We start from the raw sequence: 24,545 nt of genomic DNA, 5'->3' as shown, positions 1-24,545 counted from the left end.
TTCTGTGCATGGGTCAAATGGCTATGTTAAACTTCCAATATGGGAAAAGAAGAGCAAAGTTGGGATAAAAAAAAAAAAAAAAAAAAAAAGTGAGCTATTAAAACCTGGGCTCAGCGCTCCTCACAACCCTAAGTGTAGCAGTAATGGCTTTGGCTTTTGCTCTGGGGGAAAAGTCATCCAACACAAACTGTCCATCCTTCAATATCACCAGAAAAAGTGGCAAATGTGGCTTTCTGGGATCTGGTACAGGCAAAATAAGCAGGAAGGAAATTGTAGGTTGATTAATTCTGACACATCCCTTCCATAGGCAAAGTGCACTTTGCCCATGCCTAGTATCAGCTCAGCTTGTGTTAGAAGTTAGCACTTCAACAGAACAAGTGCAAGGGCATTTTAATCAGCTCCTCTGCTAAATTTCTCTTCATTGTACAAGGCTGAAGACAAAGGAGTGCAAGTTTCAGCATGGGCTATAATCTGATTACATACTCGGGTAGTGTGTGCTGTGGATAACAGCCTGTGCCCAAGACCATTTCAGAGCACCTTTAGTACTAGCTTGGTGACAGCGCACCCATGTTGTTCTGTCAGCATCAAGTGGGTAAGAGAAGGGAAGAACAGCACTGCTGTCACTGCAGTCAACCCAATCACTACACCAGATCCCTGGAACACTACAATTTACACCTCAATAATTTTGGCAAATACATCTCAGCTGTGGATATATCTCAGGAAACGGGCAGAAAGCAGCACAAATTCTGCCTCCTCTAACCATTGTGCGCTTCTGCATTCGCATCTGTCTTAACGGAGAAACAGAGCCAACAAAGTGTTATGTCATGCCAGTTCTCCAAGGGTACATTGGAAATCGGTGGCAGATACTTTAGATGTTTACTTTAAATAGAGCCACTGTAATTTTCCCCATAGGCAACCGCATGTGTAATGGCAAAAGTTGGGTTTGAATATCACTTCCCTCGGCATTAAATCAGAGACAGAAATGTAAGCCAATGAGAACTGGGCCCCTGATACTGATGCCTTTAGAAGTCTCCTACTCACCTATCAAATTCTGGGGTGATTAAGGGGAAAGACATCTAATATCCTAAAGCTCTGCTTGTTTTTGTAAACAACACCCAAAGTTCATGTGCAGTTCATCTCTTTTTATAACACATATTTAGACAGCCATGTTTTTGGCAATTTTCTTTTTTTCCGACTGCCAGGCATATTTCTGCACTATAGCACCTGCTCTCTTCTGGTTTTGATTCTGAAGCACTGGTGACATGTGTCAGCAGACACTTATTCTCTCTCTAACTGGAGCTTCAGGCACAGATATTTTTGGTTGAAAGAAATATCACTGATCCTGGAGAAGACGATCTTTCTAGTATCATGGGAATTCTTCAGTAAGAATAAAGAAAATATTTATAGAGGTATTTTCTCAGGGTGTTCAGAGCTGACTCTAAATAGGAAAGAAAATTAATTGTATTTTTCTGTTTGCAGTGAAGTAAAAAATGCATCTATATTCTAAGTGACACAGAAAGTCATCTGATTTACTTCCAATTTATACAAATGTTAAAATATCAGAATTAGATCTACATATGCAAGATCTCTTCTTTCTGAAAGAATGTGGAATGAATTCCCTGGGAATGCAGGATACAGAAATTTAATATTTCAGAGAAATGCAGAAATAAGGCGATCCTTAGGCTGAAATTTAGTAAAGTGTTTTGCAAGAATAGAATATTAATCCCAGAATCCAGCCAAAATTCAGCTTCGCATTAGTTCTATCCTCAGAATAAAACTCCTGTGCCCATTTAAAACATGTTGCTTAATTTCATCCCCTTCAGTAAAATGTTGTACAGCTTCTTCGTGCACTTTTAAATCAGATTTCCAACATTTACACCCTAGCATAATGTGTTACCAAATTTGTTTTAATAGCCCTATTAGCAGCAGTAGATATTGTATCTCACAGTTTTATAGGACTGCATACTTGTGCAACTCCTACGTTGTGCTTCAGAGGAACTGCATTTCATCAGCTGATGAAATAACTTGGGGTGACTTGCACAGGGTAACTGCAGTGGTGATCTGTGAGAGGAAACATACTTCATAAAAAGGTTGGTTAGCTTTATGATGCACGTTCACTTCCTTAACATTTGAGTTTTATGCTATAAAAGAAGACTTCAAAATATTAATCCTACTTATGGAGAATCTGTGCCTTTTATTGTGGAAGCACCTTCCTTTCACTTGAAGAAACGTATAAATTTGGGTTAATTTAACCTTCTCTCATCATGGGTTTTAGAGAGCAACAATAAACATTTCTTTAGTCTGTGATACCCACCATGTTCTGCTATTGCAGCACGTTCTAAGAAGCACTTTGCTTACAGAAGGGGATTTGTGAATCTCTATAGGTATAACAGATTTGAACTGATAGGTAATGTGGCATATCTGGCTTGTTGCCACATAAAAGCGAAATCTTATATTCTTCTTATTACTGCTCTTCAGAATGAGATGCTGTGCGGCAGACAAGTTAATGAATCAGCAGTGTGCTGTCTGGCTCTTCTCTGTCTGACTCCCACGCACTCCTGCTAGAGGATGCAAACGTGTTCAGCTGCATTTATCCGCTCACCTCTGAGGTGAACTTTGCCCACCAGGCCAGTAATTGAGAGGAGAAAATCTGCAGCCTTTCTTGGCAAGTATAACTGTCACATTTCTTTGTGAGACCAAGCTATTTCCATTTAGCAAAACACAGAACTCTTATTTTATTGGCTAGATGTTATCTTCTGGCTATGGGTCTGTACTCATTTTATCAGCTTTCTCAGAGGCTTCTGAAATAGTGAAAAATGGAGGTCTGTGAAATTCTCTGCAATACCCAGTGTGAAAGTTAAGCAGCTCTGATCACTCCCTTCAAGCTGAATGCAGCACATGAAGAATGCCTTTTATTTCATAGAATTATAGAATAATTTGGGTTGGAAAAGACCTCCAAAGACCTAGCACTGACAAGTCTACCATTAAACCATGTCCCTAAGCAACACATCTTACATGTCTTTTGAAAATCTCCAGGGATGGTAACACAACCACTTCCCTGGGCTGCCTGTTCCATAACCCTTCCAGTGGACTTTTTTTTTCCTAATATCCAACCTAAACCTCCCCTGGCACAACTTAAGGCCATTTCGTCTTGCCCTATCACTTGCTGCTTTGGAAGGGAGACTAATGTCCACCCCAATACAACCTTGTCTGAGGTAGTCGTAGAGCAGGATAAGGTCTCCTTGAGCCTTCTTTTCTCTAGGCTAAATAACCCCAGCTCCTTCTCTGTAGTTCCTTCTCTGCACTGAGGTTTGCGGAGGTCCTCACTGTTCTTGCTCATCACAGATTCAAAGACTGTGGGGACCTTCTAAAATGATTTTGGATGCTTCAGGATCCTTTAATTTCAGATTGTAGCCTCTACAACAGATCCCTAAATGCCCCCAGAAGTCTCAACGTTGACTGGCTTTCTTGATGCTTGACATAATTAGGATGAGGAGTCCAACTCACATAAAGGAAATCTAAAACTACATGAAAAAAAAATCACCATGACTAATCAGTGGAGATATAATTGCCAGTTCTGTGCAGAGGACTTCTTGGCCTCTTGACTCAATAGGTTTATGGTTACTTTTCTGATTTCCTAGAAAGACACAAATCTTTTCCAAGTTATTTCCAAGACATATCCAATGTATAAATTCAGTGTATTAACCTTTCCTACTATTTTACAGTAGTATCCTTACTGATCCACTCAGTGTAAAGCAAACTCTCTCTAATCATCTTGACTACATATAAGGCTGAGAAAGGCATAAACAAGTGTAGGTTAAAACCTGAAAGCCTAGAACTTCAGATCAGGTTTGAGCATGATTTGTCATCCTTTATGGGACTGAGCCTCTAACATTTAAGAAAAAAATTAATCTTTTCTTCTTCCAAGGGCAACAGTAAAACAAAAAGAAACTCAAAAAGTCAGTCTTGCTCTAAGATTTAATATGACAAGTTGAAGCCTAGAACTATTATATTTTAATATCCAAATGGCAAAGCCATGAGGAAAAAAAAAAAAAAAAAAAAACACCACAGAATTTTTCAAACAGTTGCTGCAAAATCTGACTGTGACAAAAGCGGCAAAAAGGCCCTTGCTCAGTGATTTGAGAACTATCTTTAAGGTTACAGAAATTCACTGTGAAGGTAAGTTGTGACTGACCATATCTTGTAATAGTTTCTAATATATGTAACTTAACTTTTAAGCAACTGAGCATAAATTAGAGCATTTTAGAAACTCTTCAAAGTTTCAAACTCTCCTGGGCCTGACTTTCTCTTTAAACAGGACACCAGATGAGGTTATCAATTAATCTCTACTTATATGTTGACTATCATTTCTTTTACCCATATCTTGATAACTACAAAATAAATACAAACAACAATATCCCCTGATAGGAGTATTTGTATTAAATTAAGGTTAAGTGATTTAACTGATCAGTGTTACTACACATGCATAGAGTACACAGTAGAGCTAGACAAATACGGAGAACACTAAGAGTTCTGTTTAATACTGAAAGTAGTAAGTTTACTATCTTTTTTGTTCTTCTAAAATAAATTCTATTGTCCAACCTCAGCTTACCTATAAGGGGTTTCTCTAAAGACATTGTCTCTGCTATTTCAGGTAGTGGGATACAGCCCTTGGCAGGATTCTGATTAGTTGGAGAGAGGCACGGAGGTGAACTCTTCTCACACAGGAACACATTAAGTGAACAGAGTGCTGGTATGGAAAGGAAGTCCTTATTGTCAGCTGTAAAAGCAGCTGCTTTATTCACTAGATCCTTTATCATGGCATCTGCACGAGACTTTCATTAATACACTCACTTGTAAATGATCAATTTTGGAGAATTCAAGTTTGTGTGACTCTGGTTTCAACACAGGTTGAAAAAAATAAATAAAACTGAGCTCCATTGGGGCACTTCAAATGAGGTTTTCACAGTGGAAGATCTTGTGTTTGTAGTAACTGCCTATGTTCAGTGTTATAGGAAGATCATGTGTGGCCTCTGCTCTCTATGCAGCCTCTTGTAGGCAAGACAGAAATATTCAGTGGCTGATGATGCACACAAGCCTCCCTGATCTATGATTGCTCACCACCATCCACGTGGTTAAACAAGGGTCACTCAGCAGGCCAAGAGTTACCATGTTCCTTCATTCCCAAACTGGAGGGAGAGAACCCCGAGACCTAGTAGCTACAGAGCACACAAGAAAATGTTATCTAATGCAGTAGGTTGCTAAGAAAAGATAATTGGCGTCAGGGAAGGTGACTTCACTGTCTTTAGTTCAGACTGTATTGTGACCACCTTTCTAGAGCAGAGAACGCAGCCAGCCTACATCTCTCAGAAGAATCCTTGCCTGCTCTGATACCTCCTTTTGTATCTCATTCTCAGGGTTCCAGCTCCTTGTCACATTTCCACATCAGTGTCCTATCTCCATTCTCATTTTGTCCCTCCATGGTGTCTAATACACTTAATACGGTGCTGAAAAGTATTAACATTAAAACCAGGCAAAATATATACAGACTGTAAAATACAATTTCAGAATACACATCAAATGTGGTTTCACTATTCATAGGTGGCTAGAATACAAATTCTTTTTCTGAGTGGGAAGACAAAAGGAACAGACTCTTCACGCCCACTCTGCATATTTCTATTTTGCTTCTGATTTGGTACAAATTAATGAATATTAAATTGGTTCCAGACACTCAAGAATATTTTATTCAAAAATGATAAAAAGTAGGCAAAGTGAAAAATATTCTTTTTATGTTTGCTTACCTGGAACACTGTGATGAGCAGTCTTTCTATTCAACTGGATGATTTTCAGGGTGCTTTTTTCAGTTTTTTGGGGGTTTGGTTTAGGTTTGGCAAACAAGTAGTCTTCAGTGTTTTTACAGCAGTGGCTATTACAGAAACTATGTCTCTTGCACGTCTTATCTTGGAGGGTGGACAAAATAAACAAACTGAAAATAATACTACAATGAACAGTAAATGATGAATGGCTTACAGTACAAAAAACAGTGTAAAAAGGAAGACAAGTTTAAATATTGTTGTGTATGAAAGGGATGAAAATAATACAAGGATGAGAATAAGTAAAATGATAGGCTGGAACATCTGGGAAAGTAAATACAAAGACAAAGAGAACAGTCAATTAATGGAATAGCAAGTCCAAAGTTTTAACAAAATAAATAGTGAATCAGACTATGCTTGTGGAGGGACCAAGTGCCCATCTCCCATTGACATCAGTAGGAGTTCTGCATGGTCTAATGTTGAAATGCCAAATTTAATTATTACTGTTATTTTTTCAGAGAAAATACCAATTAGATTGCTTTAAATTTGTATGAGCCCATGCAGTGCTCTGCCTCTAAGTTAATGGGAGCTCTACAAGCTCAGAGGTATTGCTAGATCAGAAAGTGAGCATGCCAAATGTCTTTTCTGTTTGATTTCATGCAGTACATGTATAGTAAATGATTAGCTTCAAACTCACTGCGTCTGTGACTTTCTGATACAAGGAAACAAGAGACTAATTAGTCAGCATAGGGATAAGAAATAATAGCTTTCAGCTTCACCTGGTAACTACTTTGACTGTAAACTAGCAGGACAACACAAGTAAATTAACATAGCAAGAGACTTACTAAAACATCTGGATAATACCGTGAGCAATAACAGCATTTGCCAACTATAGGATTGCAATATAAGATAAGGGTAGGTAATTTTCATTTTTCATGGCAGAAGATCTTGAGTCAGCAAGGAATTTGCCCCCCAAAACCTCTTTGGAACAACTCTGCACGTCACATGCAGGATGCTCGTTGTTGGCTCTTTCCTTAGAGGATGAGAGAAGAATAAAAAAGAACTGCAGAAAAGATGCTAGTCACTGTTGCATGTAAGCAGTGACCCACAGCCTTTCAACAAAAGATACAACCAGTTACAGCAATTCCAATATTTATACGCTACTGTGTGGCTCTGTGACTTTATAATTTTTCATGGTTTATTTTTCTATATGGTTTGTCATATTCTTTATAATTTTGGAAACTGTATGCTTCCTCCTGTTTAAAATTAATACATTTTTTTTTTTATTAATTTAACAGGGACCCAACCACCAAGAAAATAACCATGCTCATTTATGTGCCAAAAATGCTATCATACACTGCTTTAGAAGGCACGACTCTGGCAAATGCAGCTGCAAAGCCAGAAGAAGGAGTAAAATCTTTCACCTCCTACAGTACAATATATTCTCTATTATACCTAGAGTATAATTCTTTTAAATTCATGCAGACATGATTTATTCACTGTTCATGAGTAGGCCCCTTGGTAGAACAAGGTTTCATATGGCCAAATGAGGATTTTAAGTAATTTAAGAAATAAAGACTTTTGTCCACAATTTAGTGTAAGAATTTTAATATGCCATACATCAAATTTTAGGCTTAATTCATTTGGCCAAGCCTTTTTACCTGTAGGCCGTAATAAGTAAAAGTCTACCTGACTCACTGACAAAGGTTCGTCTGCACTTCGATCATCTGAAGACTTTGGAACTTCAAGTCTGTCGATGAAAGTCTGGAGCTCTTTCCTGAACGCCTTCATCTGCGCATTGATCCGGTAGAGAAGCTCATGCTCACGTATTCTGCTGCCATCGTCTTCCTCATCCATCAGTCCAAACAGGTCCCCATTAGCTACATAAATTCTTGCCTCTGTTATGATGGTGCTTGTGTCAGAAATTAAGCGATCTATTGTCTTGCCCAGTCGCTCAGCTTCACAGCGAATGTCCTTCATCTGCTGCCTATCAGTGAAGCTTTTCTGCCATCCAGATGGTGTTGGATAAAAAGACCTCGTGGGTGTCAGGCATCGGATGTTTCGTACCTCTTCAGAGTCACTTTCCCCACCAATGGGCCCTTCCCTTTTGCGGTGAGGGGGGCGGGAATCGTCATCACTCTCCTTTTTTCCTGCATCACTTTCTGCATCACTGTCTCTGGGGCTGCCACGGATGCCAAGATGAGAGGCTAAATCATAGCGCTGCATGTTGGACATGAGAACTCTGTTCTCATACTGGAGTTGCATGACTTTGCCACTCAGCTCATTGATCTGCATTCGTGCAGCTTTTAGCTCCTCCTGCAGTGCTTCTGTCTTGGCATTATCATGGTGCCTGGAGCTCTCATGGGCCCCAGACTTGTACTTGTATTTGTTCAACTCAGCTGTTATGCGCTTGTTTTGTTCTTCCACATCAGCTAAATTTCTCCTCAGCAATTCTGTTTCATCTTCTACTAGCTGCAAATGCTGTCGTAATTCTGACAGAGATTCACTCTGTTCTCCCAGGAGCGGATTAGAGGTCCCTGAGAAATCGTCTCCTCTTAAATCATCAAGCTCTGCTTTCAGTCCTCTATTTTCTACTTCTAGCTCTACTATTTTCCTCCCAAGAATGTTAGCTTCCTCTTCCACAAGTCTCAATCGAAGCTTAAGTTCAGCTTCTCTTGTGGTAGGTGGCCCACCTGCTTCACCTTTTGGCAAGGGACTGTCCAAATCCCCATAAAATGATCTATATTTCTGCAGCTCATGTTCAAATCTGTCCTTCTCCTTATCAATCTTGGCCATTTTCTTCCTCATCAAAGCTGCTTCTTCTTTGACAAACTGTAGCTGGCATTTCAGGTCTTCATTGTCCTCCTTAGGAAAAAAAAAAAAAAAGGAAAAAAAAATATTTGAAGAAATTTGATGTAAAAGAGGAGACCTCCAGTGGATGGTCTTAAATTACAAGATCACCAATCACAGGTACATGGCTTTATAAACAATGGATTTCCCATGATCATTGTTTTTCATTGATTTGGCAAAAGAAGGAGAAATAAATATTTAAATTTAAAAGAGGGAGAAAGCCTATTTTACTTGCAATGAAAGTCTGCAGAAAATACAACTGGGGGCACCTTGTATTTTTGAGACTTGCAATGCTGCAACAGACTTTACACCACTCAAAAATCCTGAACTCTGTGTACAAAGAGCCTATAATCTTGTTCCAATGGTGGTCCGTTTACTTATTTTGCCTAAAGTATACAGAGCACATGTAAACTGGTGGGTTCTGTTGCAGCACCAGCGGTTCATTTAGGTGGTCCCTGACACCATGCCAGATGACTGTAGGTATGGGGTAAGAGTTCGCCATTTGGCAGCATATATATATATAAAGAAAACACCAGAGAAAGCAAGCAGCTGAAGTGCTTATACATCATATACATCATTTCTAGAGTGTCCCTGAAGCCTATGAGGATCCAGAGTACTGATATTCTAACATACCTCTGTTGGTGTCTGCTGTGACTTTTTTTCTGATTTTTGTAGGTCTTTGCTCCCTCTTCTTTTCAGTGATTGCTGCAACAACAAAACGAGAGGCACTGAATATTTCACTGAAGATGTATATAATTTAGTCATTCTTTTTAAACAGTGAGACAAATGCAAACATAAAAGCAGTAATTTCTTTTAATCCTTGAGACAATGCAAACCACACAGCCAAACCACATAATCAATGTCAGTGACATCCCACCAGCTGACCTGGGCATGTATCTACAAGCACATCTTTCTCTGTGTCCCACCCACAGGCTTCAAGCTTGCAGTGGACTACCATCACTCATCTCACAGGCATACACTGTAGACAAACTCTGTGCAGACAAACACATAGATCTGGTCACTGGGGTTGTTCTGTTCCCTGAACGTATTCAATAAATGTGACTTAAAGCTGCTCAGACTACCAAGTCTTACACAAAGTGAATTAGCTTGTGACCAGCACCACACAAACACATCTGTGTACCACCACATGAACATGTTCCTATGGTATCTTCACCTGTACTACGTAGCCAAAGTGAACAGGAAAGAAATTCCTGCTTTTAGAACAGGATGCACTGGGTTCAAAACCTACTGGAAAAAAATCTCATAATTGCTAACAATAAAAAGTTCATTAGCAGGCAAGCGGTAGCAGTGGAAAACAACTGCAACCATCCCACTGTCAACACTCAATACAGATCATCAAGAAAACAGCAGGAGAGAGGAAAGTGCCTGAGAAAATATGTTAATACATAACATCCCACTTGCAGCTGTTCCCAGTTTTTATGCTCCCCAGGTAAAATGTAGGCCCTGCAGCAGGACAGGAATACAACTGTCACCAACTCCCTCCGAGATTATTCTCTGGTAAAAGGACCCTTTGTGCCACGGGGAATCGAGAAACATGCATTTCCCTGCACCAGCCAGGGAGAAAGCAGCTGTGTCTAAAAGCCATTCAGTTCTATATGGTGGGAATTGAAATCTGTTCATAATCCTCAAGGAACAGAGTACAATGGGCAAGTATGCTGTACATTACAATCCTTTGCTGTATTCGCCTGTTGGTACCAATTTTTCTCCTTCTTCTACAGATCACCTTCCTAATGAATGTTAAGCTCCATGGACTGCTCACTCCAAAGGAAAAGTCAATGCCATAGAAGTGACTCAAATGTAAATCTAAGCAAACTTAAGAGGTAGTTTCTTATAAGGCTTTTTGCTCAAAATCCCTATAGAGTTATGCAAGAATTAAAATAAGCTCAGATTTAGAACTAAAACTCACAGGTGGATTCACTAAGAATCAGAATCAAAATTTTTTAGTCTCTTGAAGAAATGCTGAGTGCTCTCAGTAGATAAGACAAATAAAGCCAAAGATGATGCATAGGTATCTAGCTGAGATACTAATCACAGGATTCTAGAAGAATCTAGAAAAGACACGAGAATAGTTAAATTAATTCACCCCTTCCTTTCAAGATAAAGCTAACTACTTAGGGATTGGGTCTACAAATTATTCTTCTCCAGGGTCACCCAGTAGTTATCCTATTACAGAACTGATATGTGCATGTGGAAGGCTTTTTTTTTGTTTTTCTTTCTGAATTGCAAATCTATAAAGAGTTAAAACTTTCAGAGATACATCTTCCTCCTGTGCATTACCATTAGTTATACCACTATAAAAAGCCTCTTTCCAGAACAGTTATCACTGCAAATTTGGCTTGCACCAGATTCTTGCCAATGCCACCCACTGATAAAGTAACGAAGGGATAGTTAAGCTATATTTCTCCTTGATTACATAAATTCCTTCTTGCCAAGCTCAGCATCTCTCCACACATAATGAGGTTCTGAAATGCTGAACTACATCTTCTTGTGTACCCTACAACTTTTCAGAAGATATGAGATATATGAAAAAGTTTCAAAAGTTTCAGATGACCAAAAAAAAAAACCAATCCTAGAGGCCAAAAGTATTTTTATGGACTTGACATAAAACTAAAAACTTGTGTTTCTCCTTTCTCTCTTTTATGTGCTTTTTGTTGTTGTTGTTGTTATTTTGTTATTTTGTTTTATGTTAAAGTCCCTTTTTATATAGTCAGGATAGTTCCATTTTAACTACAACAATAGTTGTGGCTATTTAATGACTAGGCATGACTTTCTACTCTACTCTACTTGAATTACAACAAACCATGCACAGAGCTTATAATATTCACCAATGAAATTATGGTGTGTATTAACATAATTTCATAGCAGAAAGCAATGAAGAACATACACAATTCAATGGGCAGGATGATTTGGGTAAGTAGGTTAGACCCAGCAGGAATTTATATAATCTCTTTTCTTGTGAAAAACACCAGGACACAATTTCTGATCACCAGAGGTTAAGATCTCATTTACACACCGCAGCTGACAGATGGCATCTTCAAAATCACAGTGCCCCATAAACATCATGTTAGGACACTGAGGCAATACCCATACTGAATGAAGAATGCCACATATCAAGCAGTATATCCTGCTATAAATAATCAATTTTGAGAGATTTATTCAGAGTTCAAAATTTGTTTGTTCAAAAAGCTTTGTGTTTGATCCTCTTTTAATATAACTCTCCACTTGCTGAGCCTTTTCCCATGTCACAGTGTACCGCAAAGCATATTGTAATTACCCCTAGAGGCCACCTCTACTGTTTCTCAACTAAAGCAAAAAAAAAAAAAAAAAAAGCCCCTCAAATTTTAGAACTGGTTTTGAGAATTTGTTGCAAAGGGTAATTTCAGGGCTCAGAAATTTTTTCTTCCATATTTTTTAAAATTACATTCAGTTCAGTCTATTTAATGATGATGAATTTTAAAAAGAGAAAAATAAAAGTAACAAACACAAGACTGCCTTTGTACTATCTGATCAGTATGCTAGCCAGACAGCTTTATGGTTTTAATAACCTCGAACCAAGCTACCCATCTGCAGGAGAAAAGAATAAGCAAAAAATGCCTATCATACTGTTTCTACAATGGGGAGTTTGCTAAACTGCTCAAGTAGTATTGAAATATTTCAACAGTGCTAGGGATAATAACAGCGGCAAGTAGGACATATATCCCTGTATTGTACAAGCTCTGCTTACCTCTGGAGGAAGAAGGTATACCCAGGTTTGAGCTGACTATCCCAGCATTTGCTGTTGTGAGCACACACAAGGTTGCATCAGTGTCCTGGCAACGCTGAGAAATTTCCACAGCCTAGATAAGCCCACAGACAATGTCTGCATTATATGCACACTGGATCACATGCAATGGGCAATTCTGTTGCGATGTTCAGCAGCACCAGTTCTCCAGTGACCCCTCACTGGAGTTATTCCAATGTCTTGCTGGAGATGCTAAGCACTTCTCAAGACCAGATGGCAAAATCCTTCTCTTGCCAGCCTTAAGCTGCAATCCAAATGTGCAATCCTAACCACCTGCGATGCTGAGTGCTTCACGGATACAAAAAGACCTGAAATCTACTCTATAAAAACACAATGCAATGAAATAACAGCATCACACTCTGAGTAGCAAAGCTGTAAAATGAACTCAGTTCTCACTACCTGACTCTAGACTACAGTAAATCTCCCTGCAATTTATAAAGAAGCCCTGAATAAAACATATCAAGATTTCAAGACACTTAGGTTGATTATTTCAAGCCCGATCCGAGGGTAAATGATCTAAAAATCAATACATACAACCACAGGAGGAATTCCCAACACATAAAGGGTTATATGGGTGCACAGGGCTCCCCAACCAGCCCTTATCCCTCCTCACAGAGCAGGACAAGGCAAAGGATGGGCAGCATCTGAACCTCCACAGCTGCAACTGGCCTTTCTCATTCCCACACAGTTGCACTGTACACACTCACAGTTAGCTGCCTCCTAACTGCTGTGACAGATCAACAGAGCTTTCAAAAATCAGAGCAAACCTAACACGGTCTTTATAGTCCTGAAGCAACATCTTTACAGCCCTTGAGCTGCCTGGTCTGGTAGGAGGTGTCCCTGCCCATGGCAGGGGTTGGAACTGGATGGTCTTTAAGGTCCCTTCCAACCCAAATCATTCTGTGATTCTATGAAAAGTCACTGAATATTGAACAACTTTGGGGCAGCACAAACTTGCCTCTGGTACTGAGTGACCGTGATCAGGGAAATGGAAATTTGCCCTAAGACTCTCACTGTACTTTCCCTTTAGGCAAGTATGGTCGGTTAGCTCATGGATCTGGATCAAAGCAGACACAAGACAGATTTTTCAGTTTACTGCCACTGAGTCTAATTCAGCATATCAGATTATGTAGTAAAAAATAACTGGACACTCTACATGCTGTCAAACTGAAAATACGCTGTCTCCTGAAAGCAATCTTTGTTTTTTAAAATGTCTCCCTTATTCTGCAACTCTACCAACCTTTTTCACATATGGACTCCTTAAAATGCCAGCCACTTTGGTGGCTGTTTACCAGTAACAAACTCAAGACACTGGCTTTGTCTGTCATTGGCACCAGTATGTAGAATCACACACACCCTCTACATCCTCTAAAGTAAATAATCATAGAATAATAGTATGGTTTGGATTGGAAGGGACCTTAAAGACCATCTAATTACAACCCTGCTGCCATGGGCAGGGACACCTCCCACCAGACCAGGTTGCCCAAAGCCCCATCCAGCCTGGCCTTGAACACCTCTAGGGATTTGGCATCCACAGCTTCTCTGGGCAACCTGTGCCAGGGCCTCACCACACTCATAATAAAGAACTTCTTCCTATAATGTAATCATATTATAATACAATTATACTAAAACTTCTTCCTATAATAATGATAACTCTGTGATGCAACCAGATAAAAACATTCTTTGCAATGAATAAAACAAAGCAGCACATTTGATTCCATGACACCTGCTTCCTCTGTTTTCCTATTTGAAAAAAATCCTGAGCAGTAGAAGATGAAAGCTGCCTTTTCAAAGCTCTCCATATGACCAGGTCAAATAGCTAACCGATTCTGATACTTCATTTTCTGTGATCGCACACTCTCTCATCTACCAGTGTATCTGAAAAGAGTGAAAGAAAATTCCTGAAGAGGAAGATGCCTCCTGCCACTTGAACCTTTTAAATGATGAATGAGCTAGACATGCTTAGTTCCCCAGCACTATCCAACTAGGCTTCATTATGGATGCAGAAATCAGAGTCAGCTAACACTCAGCTCCCTAATCCTGAAATGCAAGAGTAAATCTCAGAACATGAATCCTCTGAAGTGAAAATGCTGGAATAAGGTATTTTGTTGCAGAGTGATGTTAGTTAAATCTGTTTACTAGTGCTTGTCTAAATTGCTGCTTATTTGTCAGCTTCATTATTTATGTTTTCTGCGAGAAAAGAGTCAGTCTTCTTGTCAGGGTTTGCACAGTGCCCAGTACGATGCACCCCAGCTGTTATCTGGGACTGCCAGTATGACAGACAGTATACCAACACAGCTCAAAACACCACCATACAACAACAGCAATAATCATAAATCACGGACATGGACATGGAAGTTATCAGTAAAATACATCTTAGATTTTACCAAATCAAAATAAAGTTTTACATACATTGCTCATTAGAAATGTATACAGAAGCTAGCTCTGCAAAGCTGGGGGCTGACCACAGGTGCACAGTGGTTTCAAGTTCATTTTATACTGAGCATGCACAGTCAGCTCTTAAAGTCACTCAGCTGAATTCACAAGGAATGGTGGCATCAACAACATGCACAGGCACATGAATACATTTAGGTTTCTAGGCACACAACAGAGAAAGGAGCTTTGCAGCTCTCCCTACAAGTCTGTGCCCCAGAGACAGCACTTCTGGCTGGTCACAGGAACAACTCACTCACAAAAAAAAAAAAAAAAAAAAAAAAAAAATTACATTTGAGAGGATGCAAAAATTTGAGATGGATTCAGTTAGGAAAAATTCTGAAATCTACACTTGGTCTAGAGGTCTTCACAGTGAGAAGGAGATTTTCTGTTAACGGGAAAGAAATCCATTTCTCACATGTCAGCAATCACCACTCTATCTTCTCACTAGAAAGAGGGGTCTTCTTTTTCTCTTCATCTCTTTTTCGTCTTTATTTCCTTGGGGAAGTTCTATTGTAAAGCTAACATTCTGCAAATTGGCTGAGAAATATTTTCTATAATATGACATGAGGGGAAGTTTTAAAGGTGTTTGGGAATTTAGATGATTGAAAACTGAGGACCGGACTGCAGTGCTCTGAAGTTATGCCAGTGTGTCACTGCCACAAATTAAATCTACGTTTTGTTGAGCAACTCATGTCAAGAACACACATCACAAAAATGAACCAAGGAGTCTAGAGTTTAAAATGGAGGGAAGACATTTTTGCAGTTTGGACATCCCCTCACCCACCTTTCTCACTCTATCTCGTATCTTATGCTCTCTGTTCGGTATATTACACTTACAAGCCTGCACCCAGTGCTTTTCCCAGTATTTCTACCAGACGAAGATGGAGATGAGGGGAAATAGATTACTGCAGCATTGGCTAGAGCAGGGGACCAGTGACTTGCTTCAAATTTTTAAAGGAGATGCTCATTCCCAGAAAGGGAAGGGGCTGTAGATCATAGGCTGACTTAAAATCTGCATGTAGATGTGCTGTAAGATTCTTATTGAAAGGCTCCCTTTGCTAGGAATGAGGAAATTTTATTCTAAAATGAAGTCTTCAGCTCATTATAAATATTTGATCCCTGGGATGCATTTTTAACTAGCTGTCATGAGCAAACATCCACTCTTCTGCATTTATCATAAATGTCACTGAGCCAGCAAATCACCTGCAAATTAACACCACAGCAGTCCTAATGGGGTCTCACAGGAATCAATTCTTGGTCCTACGCTAATTAACATTTTTCACTCCTGCCTGGGAAAAACATAAAATAATAGTGGATTTAAACTGCAGATGAAGGTTGGAAAAATGTTAAAAAGGAGAGTCACTCATACTACCTAGGTGCAATGAAATAACTTATGTTTAAATATGACTAAGTGTGATAATACACATATAAAAACAGAGTGAAAGCTATGCTAAGACAATAGGAAAACAGCCTAGACAATACAGAAGGAACCTGAAAAGCTACATCTCTGAAAAAGACTAGAGGGTCAAAGAGGATAATCAGCTGAAGTGATGTTCAAGTGTACTTTTGTGACTGTATAAAGCTTATAAATCAAGGTTTTTGTAGCAGGGGGGCTGCTGGGTGGCCTCTGAGAGCAGAGTCTAGCAGTTGCCCCATGTCAGATCAGAGCCAGATCCAGACGAATCCAAAAGGGACCTGCTGCTGGCCAGAGCTGAGCCAGGGAGTGTCACTGGGTGGGCCTCTGGAAGAGCAGATTTAAGGAAGGGGAAAAAATAAAATAAAAATAAAAATAAAAATAAAAATAAAAATAAAAATAAAAATAAAAATAAAAATAAAAATAAAAATAAAAATAAAAAGGCTGTGCAACAGCAGCTGGGAGAAAGCAGCGAGAAAAACGTGAGAGAAGCAGCCCTGCAGAGCCCAAGGTGAGTGCAGCAAGAGGGCAGGAGGTGCTCCAGGCACCACACCAGCGGCCTGTGGAGGAGCCCCTGCTGGAGCAGGCTGTGCCCCTGCAGCCCACGGGTCCCACGTGGAGCAGATCTCCACATTGCAGCCTGTAGAGAGGAGCCCACGAAGGAGCAGAGGGTTTGGGGGGAGCTGCCGCCCACCCGTGGGGGGCCCATGCTGGAGCAGTTTGCTCCTGGGGGATGGACCCCATGGTACAGAGCCATGTGGGAGCAGTGCTTGAGGAGCTGCTGCCTTTGGGCAGCCCCTGCAGGCTCAGTTCAGGCAGGATGGCATCCTGTGGGAGGGACCCCATGGGGAGCAGGGGCAGAGAGGGACCACGAAGGAGCAGCAGAGATGAAGCATTAGGGACTGACCACAGCCCCCATTCCCTGTTCCCTGGGCCGCTTGGGGCAAGAGGAGGTGGAAGAGGGTGGATGGGGGGAGGTGTTTTTATTTCTCACTGCTCTAGTCTGTTATCAACAGGCAATAAATTACATTAATTCCATTATGCCGAGTTTTATTTTGCCTGTGACAGTAACTGGTGAGTGATCTCCCTGTCCTTATCTCAACCCATGAGCCTTTTTCATCATGTTTTCTCCTCCTGTTCTTTTGAGGGAGTGTGAGAGGGCAGTGAAACCACCATGGTGACCAAATGGCTTAATTAGTCCTAGGAAGTAGATGTCAAAACTGAGGTTCCCTGTGAAGTCTCTAGAGACAGATGTTTCTTTCCACAGTCGTGCCACCCTCAGACCAGTGCAATGAACCACTTTCAAGCAGTGCCCATCTTTCTTCTTTGATGGAGGGTTAACAGCTTTATTTTTAGATGCCTAAATGATATCAACCCTAAGCATGCAGATTAAAATGAACAAACACAGCATTGATGCTAGACTCATCATTCTCATGCTGGAATTTAGCACAGTAGCAGGCTGGTAACTGGCCTTCAGCTAGTTCAGATGAGAAGAGAGGTGCAAAATTTGACCCATTATTAGAACAGTTCAGGAAGAGTTGTGGTAGGCTGTTTGTAGCTGTCAACATTCACAGAAGACCAGCAACTTTTTCTGAAAAGTAGGTATTGTTTAAATAAAATGTCTTGGGATATTCTATGACCCATGGTATTCAAGAGGCCAGACTGGCTGATCATATTACACAGTTCTGGCCTCAACTGCCGACTGTAAGAAACTCTACCAAAGTCTGGGAACACAGCAACACTACTTGGAGAAGCACGCCACAAGGAAAATGAACCTTCTGAGTGTATTTGTGTCTGTGTATCATCAAGGCAACATTCCAGTTCAAAACTCTTTCAGGGGCACTGTTACTGGTGCTTCTAATTAGTCACTTAATCAAAGCTCTAAACTGCAAGCATCTGTAAAAATTGAAATAATTCAGCCAAGCCTGTAATATAAAACACTCTTGGTAATTAGGCCACTTTGATGTCATCATCAGTCATGCTTTACAGGGACATAGAAGCCTCTCATTATACACAACACTGATGGAAACAGATGCATGGCAAATATACTGTAAGTGCAAGTATTCATCTGTGACCTAAGCAAAGAGCTTGGTTATTATCCTAACCTGAACTCATGGCTGAGACAGTCAAATTCAATTAACACAATCATACAACTAGGATCAGACAAAGCAAAACAGAATTGATATCCACTCACTCTACACATCTCAATGTGCTATTGTTAATATGAGCAATAGGAAGAAAAAACATATAATATGCCAAAACATCTCAGCAGAAACAAACACTTCAAAAAAATTACCTGCACCTATCAAAGCTTAATCCACTGCCCTTTACTTCAGATTAATAAATGCAATGTTTGCAAATCATAACTGTGGAGCATTACCAAGACCTGGATCTTAAAATGCCAGAGGGTTGCATTTCTTGATCTTACAAACACTGCAGTAAGAATAAACCTCCAGGTTGCAGTGAACAAATATCATAAGCTTGGTGTTCTTGTTCCTGTCTAGTACACTTCAGAAGGGCAGTGTGGCAGATCACAGCGCCCAGCACACCCTATACCTGGATGCTCTTCCTGTTAAGTGACTCACCTCTATACACCACAAACCATTGCTATAAACATATGCAAATGTAAGAGCCTAATAGAAGGTGGCTCAAAACATGCTGTTCTGCTCTTCTAACTGTAGTACATTTACAGGACTGTTAAGAGACAGAGCACAACTAGCACACTGGTAATCAATGAAGAATCACATTGCACAATCACAGTCTTTACTGTTGTACAGCCCAGCCACAGAAGCTATTCATTGGGCAGTATTCCCCACTACTGTAGCAGGTACTTTCTTTGTTATACTTCATTTGTCATACATCACTCCCCTTAATGCATGTGAGGTATCTGTCTGACGGAAGGTTTAATACTCTGCAAACACACACACAGTGCTATATTGCACAGAACAAACTAGTTGCTCTGTGTGCACATCAGAGCAGCAGGGAAAATGCCCTGCTTGATGTACCTGCATCTGATCTCCTGTTCACTGGCTGTGTTCTGCCTGAGAAAACAATTTTACAGACTCCCAAGTCTCCCTGTTTAACAGAAGTAACCTGGAAACCATTTCCTCTCCTCTCTTCCAGAACTGACCTTTTCTACCCCTGTATGCTCTGCTGCAAAATGAGATGTTAGATTATGCTTGTTATTGCCAATTACAGACAACAGAAGTGAGAAAAAAAATCAAAGAATCACAAAATAGTTAAGGTTGAAATCAACTTCTGGAGATCTAATCTAATCCCCGTGCTCAGAGCAGAGTCAAATAAAGCAGGCGTCCCAATGCCATGTCCTGTGGGGTCTTGCATATCTTGAAGAATGAAGACTCCTTCCTCTGCAACCAACATGTTCTAGTGTTTGATCACCTTCACAGCAAAAATGTTTTCTTATGCTTAAACAGAATTGCCAGCACTGCAATTTGTGCCTATTGCCTGTCACTGGGCACCAAAGAAATGAATCTGACTCCACTTTTTTCCTACCCTCCCGTTAGATATTTATATATATTGATATGATTCATATGCATGCACACACCCCATTATTCTTCTCCATCCAGGGCCCTCATGGCACCCAAAGGTCTGCCTTAGTGGCTCTGGCCACCTTCACTCATGCCCTCTGCCCATGGGCCCCATTTCATTTCAGTTCAGCCCAGGGGCTTCAGTCCCTTCTTGAGCAGTGTCAGAGGAGCACTGGCTTCCAGCTCACCACAGTTGTGCCCAGCCACGGATCCTATTGATCCAGTCCCCTGGGGTACTGCTAAGAGGCCTGAGCATGTTAATAACCCTTGATTACCCTGATGAGCTTCACATGGGGCTTCCATCCACACCGCATGGGTCCAGGAGCTCCACCTAAGCTCAGACCTGTGCCTCACAACCCTGCCTGAGCTATATGATAGCTGTACTCATCTGCAGCTTTGTCACTCTGCTCAGTTACAGACCCTGTCGATCTTAACCCTGACCTGTGGCCTGAATTTCTAGGTTGACCTTGCTCCTTCTTCATCACTGGACCTGATGCCAACGTGTGGATTGACTTCCCCAACTAATTTCTGACTTTCCTTGTCACCACAAACTTGACAGATGTTCTGGCCTCAGCTGATGACAGCTGCTTTCCTCAGGCCTGTTCTGCTCTCCATGCTCAGGCACTGTTGAAGAGGTCACTGGGCGGTGGGGCTCCTGCCCTGCCAGCTGTGTTATTGCATTTGTTTCCTGGCTCCCAGTCATTGAGAGCAGTTGGCCCTTGCTGTTAGAGGTATGCCACTATGCACCAGCTTCCAGATGGACTTTGAGGTGCTGATTACAACTGTTTGAGCCTAGTAGTTCATCAGCCAGTTTGCAATCAACCTCACTGTCCAGTTATCTAGCTCATGCTTCATCAGCTTGTCTAGAACATAATGAAAGATTGTTGAAAGCCTTACTGAATTTCAGATAAACAGCATTCAGTGCTCTACCCTCATCCACTGAGCCAGTCATCTCTTCATAGATAGCTATCAGTTTTGTCAAGCATGATTCCCTCTTTGTAAATCCATGCTGACTATTCCCAGTCACCTTCTTGCATTTAGTATGTCTGGAAATAGCTTCCAGAATTATTTCTCCATTGCTTTCCCAGGGATCCGTGTGAGGCTGGTCAGACTGTATTTCCCCACATGGGAAAGGACTAGAAGGACTTCTTGTCCTTCTAGAAGACAGAAGTGACATTTGAACCACCACAGAACCACCATTCTGAAAAAGTAATGAGCAACATATTGAATAGTAAATTCTGCAGTACCTGTGAGAGTTTTGCTGCATATGGCTCTTTTGTCCATTTTCCCATTTGAGGGCTTGCCAGTCTCCTTCACCTGTTTTTACACTGGAAACTGCACTGATATTACCCCCTGAGGGCCCATGACATGCTTCACAACAGCCATCTGTATTATGACATGACAAGGTTCTTATTCCTCACTCTGGCAGCTCAGTTCAGCCAAAACACAGAGCAGTGCTTACCTCCACAGTGCTACTTTCTGCTTACTTTCCTAAGGCAGGGAGAAATGACTTGCCATTGGCACCAAAAAAAGTAACACGAAAAATTGTTTAATGTGGGGTGGCTGAAGAACTCAATTTAAGACCATGAGGAAAAAAAGTCCTGAAGACAGCAGCGAGTACATGTGTTGAACAAAAACAGAGACATTGTAATATTCCCTTCAGTCTGAAGCAACCTCAGCTTTGGCCTTTATTAACACAGTGCAAATGCTCTGTTTTACCAGGTGTTTCTTGAAGGAACTAGTGCACTTAAGCAGTGGACTGAACACAGTGGTATAAAAGGCAGAAATTATTTATTACTGTTATTCATCAAAGCTTTGGTGAGACTTCCAGTAAGACTATGATACTTGGTGTATATTGATTCTGTACTATAACATGCCTCTAGACCTCTGGTTTGGCACTCAAAAATGTCTCTGTTCTGCTTCCATTCCAGCTGATAGAAAGTACTTTTGCAAAGTCATCTGGATTTCCTCCTAATCTAGAGAATCCTGGTCTACCTCTATAGTCCCCTACATGCTTCTGTAGCATTATAAAGAGGTTGAATTTGGCCTCTCTATTACCCAATCTCTTTCCTTAATAAACTGAGCAAATCACACATAGTGTCTTACAATTAAAAATAAATAAATAAATCCAGACACCTGCCAAAAAGACAATAGATAAAAATAAAAATTGCATTTGGAATTTAAAAAGCATAATAACCTTTTTAAAAAATAAGCAATTAACAACAAAAGAACCAGCATGAATTATGTACTGTCTGTGCACACAACTATGGATACAACTGTGGAAGGTAGTATGACAGTTATTGACATGCCAGCTAGAGCAGGGAGCTCATTTTTACACTTGGACTTTAAGTTATCTAGCATCTTTCATTCGAGCAGTCAAGTTGCTACCTCTATGTTTAAATTATATATTTGGACATTTAATTGTCCATCTGAGTAAAAAAAAAAAATAAAGAAAAAAAATAAACTGGGAAATGCAAAACTAAAAACTTGTCATTTGTAATTGAGGACCATTGCAAAGTCCCATAAAACTTTATGTCTTTTCCTAGAAAATAAGTAAACTTCTCAAGCTTACAAGCAGCACAGTGCCAGCATGAGATTACAAGATGACTGAAGGTAAACCAAGTAATACTGGATTTCCCAAACCTTCCTTCATTTGTTAACATAGTATGGTACTTTGAGGACCTTTCTAAAGTCATTAGCAACATTGCCTACTGAGGTAGAGATAAAAAAAGCCCTTTCCTCCCCTTCAGATCTCAAGAAAGTCGTGCCCTAAGGTCTGTAAGTAACAGAGATGTATCTTTTCCAGCCTTCACCTTTGTGAGTTCACGCTCACAAACCATTTTCTCTGATAACCAGTTACCCAAGCCACAGTCACCACGCATTTATTACCTATTTTATTTTATTTTATTTTATTTTATTTTATTTTAGAGCTTAATAAAGAGGGACACTGATTTTACCTGTAACATCAATAATAGCATTTTTGACTGGAGAACTTGCAAATCTAAGGCTGCTCATATCCATCACAGGGAAAAAAGGCAAATGAAGTAATATCTTGCCAAAAGGATGGAACTCCCTTGCCTCCATGAAGGCAGAGCAATAGTAGCATGTTTACAGATTCAAAAATGTTGCTCAAACTTAACTTCATTTTGTGATGGCTAAATTCTTTTCTGTTTTATACATATGCCATATATATTCTTTTTGACTACAGATGCCACTTTTATTAATGTTTTCCCATTAGCAAGCAAATCACCCACTCCTTTTGCATGTCCTTGCAAGCTTTATGCTGATTTAATAAGAATCCATAAAGCAGCACATTAGCTTCAATGACTCTCCAAAAAAAACACCCTTCTAGGCATCTTTCCTCACAAAACCTCTTCACAATGAGATATCTTTCCAGCTTTATTCTTTTGAAATCTTCCACTATTTATTATATATGTTTTGAAGTTTATTATTATTGACAATCAGGCTGCTTATTTTCAGTTCTGATAAACTCTGCTTGAAGCACACATCTCATGAATTGCTGATGGCTAGCACATAATTAAAATGTAATTTTATGAGGTCTTAGTGTAAACTGCTTTGCAAATATATTTTTTTTCCCCTTATGGCATGACATTTTCAGAGAATTATTAATACAGATTTTGTAACAGAAATTAATGTATTTCTTCATTATTATTCTTTTCACATGCTCAGAAAACTAAACTGAAGTAAACTCTGCTTATCCTGCTCACTGTGAAATCAGTGGAACTGATTACAGTGTGCTCTGAGCAAAGAAGTCAGAATCACACCCTCACAGATTATGAATAGCATTCCCTGCTGAGTACAGTTTGTAAAGGAACAAATATTTAGGCAGGATACCAAATGTAATAGAATTCCACATAAGCAAGTCTGACAAAAGTAGACAGGGATTCTGCATCTGCAGGGATTGTGACACTTAAGAGAATAACTGAGCCAGGTTTGGAGACATGGGATTTTGTTTGCTTTTTCATGCATAAACCAAGGCAGAGATTTGTTTCTAATCTTTTATTTATTTATTTATTTTTTTTTTAAAGAAGTCTCACAATTGTGCTGCTGTTCACCAAAGCAACTTGAATTTTCATGAGGCAACAAACAGATTCCAGATCACTAAAGCACTCTGCTTTAAAGGGACCTCTAGTAGCAGTGCTGCCGAGACCTGACATTTGGGTCCTCCAAAAAACCTAGGGAGGAACTGGGCTTGTGAAAGACTTATTAAATCCTACCCTGCTGCCATCTGGTGCCAGGAGCAAGTAAATTACTCTTTGAAGAATACTGGCTTACTACGCTGATCCTATGCAGCTGATCAGCTCCGTCAGCAGGTGTAATAACATCTCATCTCATCTCTCTCTCTCTACCTTGTCCCTGCTCCCTCCATTGTAGCTTGAAAAGACATCAAACTTGAAATGGAAGCATGGGGGGTGCAATTAGGAAGTTACTGGAGGGCAACATGATACAGAATACTCAATCATTCCCTGTCAAAGCAGCACAACCAGGTTACTATCTCCTGTGACTTGTATGCATGCAGCATGGGAAAGAAACACAAGCTAGAAATCCACACCCGGTTACAGAGCTATGACCTTGCTCAGATAACATGGGAGACAGGACAGGATAGCTCACATGCCTGGAGTGCTGCCATAGATTGACATGATCTTGAATGGTGAGGGAAA

General features: G+C 40.2%; 1 protein-coding gene across 7 annotated transcripts in view; it reads right to left on the bottom strand.

Moving 5' to 3' along the window:
• The window catches only part of MTCL3 (MTCL family member 3), a 39,955-nt gene that overhangs the window by 2,600 nt on the left and 12,810 nt on the right, over nucleotides 1–24,545 (bottom strand). For 2 of the 7 annotated variants that reach the window (XM_068677496.1, XM_068677495.1), the window contains exons 5-8: nucleotides 9,297–9,368; nucleotides 7,503–8,678; nucleotides 5,802–6,137; nucleotides 1,967–2,061 (exon numbers count right to left, since the gene is read on the bottom strand). In XM_068677496.1, the coding sequence (XP_068533597.1) occupies nucleotides 6,027–6,137; nucleotides 7,503–8,678; nucleotides 9,297–9,368 (1,359 nt within the window). In that variant the 3' untranslated portion in view covers nucleotides 1,967–2,061; nucleotides 5,802–6,026. Of the gene's footprint in view, nucleotides 1–1,966; nucleotides 2,062–5,801; nucleotides 6,526–7,502; nucleotides 8,679–9,296; nucleotides 9,369–24,545 lie in introns of those variants that run through there. The other 5 variants (XM_068677497.1, XM_068677494.1, XM_068677498.1 and 2 more) reach the window with 4 other exon arrangements.

The sequence above is a fragment of the Anas acuta genome, chromosome 3, assembly GCF_963932015.1.
Source record: "Anas acuta chromosome 3, bAnaAcu1.1, whole genome shotgun sequence".
NCBI classification, from domain to species: Eukaryota; Metazoa; Chordata; class Aves; order Anseriformes; family Anatidae; genus Anas; species Anas acuta.
This window is presented reverse-complemented; position numbering and strand designations above follow the sequence as displayed.